Source organism: Culicoides brevitarsis, chromosome 2 (genome assembly GCF_036172545.1).
Source record: "Culicoides brevitarsis isolate CSIRO-B50_1 chromosome 2, AGI_CSIRO_Cbre_v1, whole genome shotgun sequence".
Taxonomy (NCBI): Eukaryota; Metazoa; Arthropoda; class Insecta; order Diptera; family Ceratopogonidae; genus Culicoides; species Culicoides brevitarsis.
Window position 1 is genome coordinate 28,529,167 of NC_087086.1, and position 6,936 is coordinate 28,536,102.

The 6,936-nt window shown below is 31.2% G+C and overlaps 1 protein-coding gene across 1 annotated transcript; it reads left to right on the forward strand.

The window, feature by feature from the left end:
* The first annotated feature begins 2,190 nt into the window (after nt 1-2,190).
* On the forward strand, nt 2,191-4,380 carry LOC134831558 (venom serine protease-like). Its single transcript, XM_063845313.1, has 3 exons — nt 2,191-2,777; nt 3,579-3,831; nt 3,892-4,380. The coding sequence occupies exons 1-3, from the start codon at nt 2,219-2,221 to the stop codon at nt 4,274-4,276; spliced, it is 1,197 nt and encodes a 398-aa protein (XP_063701383.1). The 5' UTR covers nt 2,191-2,218; the 3' UTR covers nt 4,277-4,380.
* Nucleotides 4,381-6,936: the final 2,556 nt, after the last annotated feature.

Consider the following 6,936-nt stretch of genomic DNA (forward strand, 5'->3'; position numbering starts at 1 on the left):
AATTTAATTTTCTTTTAAATTTAAAAAAAAAATTTATTTTTTTGAAAAATTTTAAAATTAAAAAAAATTAATTAATTTTTAATTAATTTAATTAATTTTATTTTTATTGCGAAAGTTGCAAAAATTTTCTGATGATGTTCACTGACTTTTAACTGAACTATAAATATTATTTTTTTAAAAAATATAGACAAATAAAAATTTACTGTTTAAAACAAAAAATTTTTTTTAAAAAATTTAAAAAATTTTTAATGAAATTCATTGTCTTAAAAAATTTAATTTCCAACTTATTTAAAAAATTTCAAAAAATTCAAATTGACAAAAAATAATATTTTAATTTTTGGTAAATTTTCATTAATACTTTGTTTATCGAGCAAATTTTTAATCAATTAAAAAAAATTATTAACAAAGTCTTTATAAAAATTCTTTTTTTTTATCAAAATGAGTCATCCAAACCAATTTTTCAAGCAAATTTTTTCACTAAAACCCTAAATAATTCCAAATTTTCACGCTTTAATACCCGTTTTTACCTTTAAATCTCACCCAAAAACATTTTTCAATGAACTTTTAACAAAAAATAAATTTCTCTCTGTTTTCGCCATAATCATCCCACCCCACAAAAATCTTCATCAACCACCATGAAGCACATCATCTCCCAGAAATTTGCAATTTTTCACAAAATTTACCAAAATATTCCTCAAAAAACAAACAAAAATCGCATTAAACTGTGACTTCTCTGAAGCAACTTTTTTGCCACTTCTCCCAAAAAAAAATTCAAAACAACTTACCAGAGAACTCAAACTCATCAAACCATAACCATTGTGGTCTTCCAACTTTATCTCTTTCATTTTTTTCACCAGAAAGTTCTTCATCATTTGAATACACAAACATCTTATTTGTCACACAGCACGACGAACGTTGGTTGGTTGGTTTGTTCCGTTGACCGAAAAAATGCATCATTAAAGTTTTTAAGGTCACAAAAACACACAAGAGAGCAATTATTATGTCATGCATGTTAGTGACGATTGTTTACGTAAAAAAAAAAGATTTTAGAAAAAAATAGATTTTTTTTTGTGTGACGTCTTTCTCTTTTTAGAAAAAAAACAAAATAAGTTCTCGGAAGTCTTGATTACCTTTGGTTTGGTTTGTGACATAATATCATTGAAAAAGTTGTCAAAATCATAAAATTTTTTGTTTTTCCAAATTTTTTGTTTTTTTTTCTCTCATGGAGGACAGTTTAACGGGTTATTTTAATGGAACGGGCTTTGAATTCCTCGAGAATTGCGTTAAAAGTGTTTCAACGTAATTTTTCTTAATTTTTTTGTTGACTCAAAAATTAAAAATATTTTTCTTTTCAGACTTTTTTGTGCGGAATGTCTCTTTGCTTACTCAATTGGAGCTTTTTTAATATTTTTAGCCCTTATTTATCGCAAATTCACTCAAAATCCAATCATCACTTCTCAAGTAATCTCTTCCAATAACCAATCAAGACCTGAAAACATCCCCCGCAAACGTCGCCCAGGCAGCAAATTCCGCGAAAAAGAAATCCGCATCGCGATCATCAATCGTCTCAAGCAAATCGATCCGCATCTCTTCAAAAATCTCGATGTAAAGTTGCAATTTTCACCAGATGGGACAATTTTATGTGTGCCCAGTTCATGAAAAAAAATCTGCCGACAATCGAGGTGTGAAAGGTTCATCACGTGTGTGGTCCATCATCATTGTCGTCGTCGCTTTGATCGTCCCTTTCTCTCGATTCGAGTTAATAAATTTGTAATTGACACAAGTTGTACACATTTGCGAGTAAATCGAGTGGAAAACTTACATATTTTTTTGTCATTCTCTGACTTTTTCCTGCCATAAGTGATTTATTCCCTTTTTTTGCGTTCATGGTAAAGCGATCTGGTAATTTAGAAAGTAATGTTGACCTTTGAATGCATTCGCTTGAAGGGATTAACATTTCTGCTCTATTTATTTATGTAATATCGCAGCGGCGATCAGCATCTGTTGTTGTTTTTTTCGCTTATCTTTCACCACAGAGTCTCGCTCTCACTTGAATTCTGAGTAAAATGTCTTATTCCGCAATAAAAATTTCTTATCTTGTGAGCTATGATGACAAGATAAGACAAGATGACACCAGAAAACAACAAAAATCGCAAAAATTAGGCAGTTTTTTGTGGATTTCACCCGTAATTGGTTGTTTTTTTCTCAAATTCTTAAAATGAAATCAGCAATTTTTGTACTTTTCATAATTTTTCCTTCAATTTTTGCTTTATGGGAAGGTTGTGACTACTATCAAACCCTTAAATTAGGCGAACAATATACCATTAGTTCCCCAAATTATCCAAATTTCTACGGAAAAAATCCGTTTTCATGTCGTTGGACAGCAAAAGCTCCCACGGGATACATAGTAGCCTTCAGTTGCTACATCGAGCTTCCTCAAAGTTCAAATTGTAATCGTGATCGTTTGTTTTTATCTCGAACTGGGGACCAAACCTTGCAACAATCTGAAGCGCATTGCGGTAAAAAGTGGTACGAATGGGATTCGTTCGATGAAGATGCAGTTCTGGCTCTTTATGTGCCTTATACGACTACTGGAGGAAGGTTCCAATGTAATTTATCGGCTGTAAAAAAGACTTGCTCTTGTGGCATTCGAAATAATGGAAGGAAAAAGAATCCTTATATCGTTGGCGGGGAACCCACAGGCGTTAATGAGTTTCCATCAATGGCGGTTTTGGTCGATTTGACGAGTAGAAGTCAGTATTGCGGGGGACTTATCAGTAAGTTTTTGACAATTTTTGAAGAAATTCGGTGTTTTTGTCTTTTTATATGCTTGGTTTGAATTTTAATATAGGCAGGATCAAAAATACTTTAAGTCAAATAAAAAATAAAAGCTTTTGCTTATCTAAAGGTCACGTAAAGGTCAAACGACATAAAAGCCAAAAGTAAAAGCTAATGAAGCTTATTTTAAGCTTATTTACTTAAGTCAAACTCAGGGCTACAAAATATATTAAGTCAAAACTTAAGCTTAAGCAAAACTCTAAAAAATTTTGACTTAAGTCAAATCAATCGAACGAAATAATTTTTTTCCCAAAATTAGGTTAAAAAACTAAAAAAATATTTGACTTTTGACAAATTTGAACTTTTACTTAAACTTAAGGATTAGTCTAAAGCTTAAGTTAAAATAAAGTTATGCAAGTTTTTAAAGCTTATGTTTAAGTTATAAGTTTCTGAAACCCTGGTCAAAGTTTTAAGTCAACAACGTCAAAATTAGAAGCTTAATTTTTCAAAAAATTTCAATTCTTTCATGAACAATTGTTTTAAATTCAAAAATTAAAAATAAAAAAATTAAATTAAGCTTTTGAGTTTGACGTAATTAACTTAAAACTTTGACTTAAGTAAAAATAAATAAGCTTTTAAGTCAAAAGTCAACTTGATTTTGACTTTTATTTAACAAAAGGCTTTACATTTTTTTGTCTGAAAGTATTTCCGACCCTGAATATAGGCTTAATGCTTTTACTTACCTTTTTGAAAGTTTTCAAGATTTTTTTAAAATTTTTCATGACTTTACTTGATTTCAGTCACCAACCGTTTTGCAGTAACAGCAGTACATTGCATTGAAAATAGAAATCCGAGCCAAAGTGGACTTCTTGTGGGTGATCATGATTACACTACAGGCTCCGATACTCCTTACTCAGCTTTGTACAATGTAAATGCCTTCATTCCTCATGAAAAATATTCTCAGGCGACAAAGGAAAATGACATTGCTTTGGTCCAGACTCGAGATTCGATGACTTTTAACTACGGAGTTAGTCCTGTTTGTCTTCCTTTTAGGTGAAAAATTGAAAAATTTCCTAAAAAAATAATTTTTATTAAAAATTTTTCTTTTAAAAGGTACCAATGGAGTAATTTCACAAACGTTCAAGTTGAATTCGTGGGTTATGGCACCAAAGAATTCGGAGGTCCTTATTCAAAAGTTCCTCTCAAAACGACCGTGCGAGTCCTTTCCAACGAAAATTGCGCCAATCGCTACAACGGCGCCGAAAAAATCTTCAATTCCCAAGTTTGTGCCTTCGCGGGCGGTAAAGATGCCTGTCAAGGAGATTCAGGAGGTCCCATGCTCTATACAGACCCCAAAGGAAATGTTTACGATTTGGGAGTCATTAGTTACGGCAAAGGATGCGCTTCGAATATGCCAAGTGTGAATACCCGAATCACTTCGTACCTCAATTGGATTCTTGACAAAACGGGCGATGATTATGATTATTGTTATATGTGAGAAAAGACTTTTTTTTTTGTTTTTGCATTTTTGTTCAATTAGTGAAAAAAAAAAATATGCAGGCTCGAAGAATGTTTTTTTAAATAAATATTATTAAGAACAAACAAAAGCAAGCTGTTCAAATATATTATAAAACTGACATGTAAGATAATCGTGACATGGACTGTTTTATTCTCTCTCCATCTCGTTCCTTTTTCTCGAGAGTAGTCGTTTAATAACGCATAAAACAATAATAAAATCCTTTTCTTTGGATGGGAAGATGCACGCATGGGTTTTAGGGCTCGGAATGAATTTTAAAGTACTATAAAAATCTTCGAGAATAACCTAAAATTAATTCAGAGGTCTTAAATTGTTTAAAAATTTGTTTTTAGGACCTCTGAGTGATAAAAAATGACTTTTGAGGCTTTGAAAAAGAAAAATTTTTCTTTTAGGGGTCTCTAAATGATTAAAATTTACTTTCAGGGGTCTCTAAAGAATCAAAATTTACTTTCAGGGGTCTCTAAAGAATCAAAATTTACTTTTGGGGGTCTCTAAAGAATCAAAATTTATTTTCAGGGGTCTCTAAATAATCAAAATTTACTTTCAGGGGTCTCTAAATAATCAAAATTTACTTTCAAGGGTCTCTAAATAATCAAAATTTACTTTCAGGGGTCTCTAAAGAATCAAAATTTACTTTCAGGGGTCTCTAAAGAATCAAAATTTACTTTCAGGGGTCTCTAAAGAATCAAAATTTACTTTCAGGGGTCTCTAAATAATCAAAATTTACTTTCAGGGGTCTCTAAATAATCAAAATTTACTTTCAGGGGTCTCTAAAGAATCAAAATTTACTTTCAGGGGTCTCTAAAGAATCAAAATTTACTTTCAGGGGTCTCTAAAGAATCAAAATTTACTTTCAGGGGTCTCTAAAGAATCAAAATTTACTTTCTGGGGTCTCTAAAGAATATAAAGCTACTTTCAGGGGTCTTAGAATAATTAAATGTCTATTTTCAGGGGTCTCTAATTCTTCAAAAATTAATTCAAGAGGTCTCTTAACGATTTAAAAAAAACCATTCCAAGGGTCTCAAACACCAAAAATTCCTTTCAAACAAATCAATTAGTACTTTCCAATCCACATTACCATAAAAAACTCCACTAATGACCACAATCCATTCCTAGCCCCAATCCTTTTGCTTCGACAACACATGGATCCAATTACAGTAAACCGCGGGATATCAATTTTAAAAGGCAGTACAAGCACTATCTGTCTTGTCGTTGTACATTCGTGAATCTTTTTTTTTTTTTGAACACACAATCATTCTTCTTCTCCTCTGTTATTCAACGAGACAAGCCATGAAGGTATACAGAAAAAAAATGCAATCCGTTCACGATGCGAGCGTTCGTGATACAATCAACCACTATGTAACCTATTTCTCTTTTTTTTTGTGATGGTGACCTGTTGAATGGATTGAAAAAAATTGAAAAACACGCGTGAACAAGTCTTCGATCATCTTTAAGGCACCTGCAACGCTGTCTCAATAAATAAAAGGAATTTTATACTTTCGATTGAAACTCGACTTGAGACAAGAAAAAAATCGTAGAAGAAGAGGCCTTCTTAAAACCCATTGAACTTCATTTAGTAATGGTTTGTTTTTACTAATTTTCTTCCAAATATTGTCTTTTATCCCTTTTCCTAACATAATTAAGACGAGTTAACACAAAAAAAAATCCAAGGTCGAATTTTAATCCTTTTTGACACGCTTTGGTCAAGCTCAGCCCCTATTCTGGCCATTGTTGCACTTTTGTTTCTCCTTAACTCTACTCTTTTAGTTTGATTTTAGTCCGAAACTTTCGTCCGAAAAAAAAAGTAAATTATAATAAAAAGGGTTTCGTCATTATTTGCTCCTATTGTCTCAGATTCAAGGCAATTTTCTTTGTACTTTACTTCTTCTTCTTCCTAGAAAAATTTTTTTTAAAAAATCTTTTGCTCTAGTTTCAACCCCAAAAGTAGATCGAAGCAGCATGACATAAAATTTTTGAAACAAAATTTAGTTTTGCCAATTTTCTTTGAAATTCTGCGATGTTATGTTCTGTCCGAAAGCATTTCCTTGAACGAACGAATGGCCTTAATATTAAAAATTACAAAAACGACGTTTTGCCTTCAAAAAAGCAATAAAAAGTCGAAAAACGTGCCATTTGCTCTACATACGGACAATTGCATCATAAAGTTTCTTTATTAAAAAATTGTTACAGTTTTCTAAATAGGTTCAATCAGTGCGAAACTAGTGCAAATTATCCCAAAAAATGAACAAAAGTGATGCAAATAAATTTCCAGGTACTTACTATACGTCTCATTACGTCCATTTGCATGTCATTACACAATTTTTGGTAAAATTTTGTAATATTTTTTGTTTGTTAGGCCATGTTATACAATTATTATCTATTTTTTTCCTACCTAAGAACAATTGCTAAAGGACGACTTACGAGGGCATTGAACAATGAATTTTTTTAAATATTTTTTTTTATGCAATAAAACAATTTTTTTGACCTTGTTTTCATTTGTTGCCCAGAAAATTATGATTTTTTTGTTGTTTTTATTTGGACATTGAACAATTTATTTTTATTTTATTTTTTTTTTGTGTTAAAAAGACATAATATTACGAAATATGTTAAAAAATGGGAAA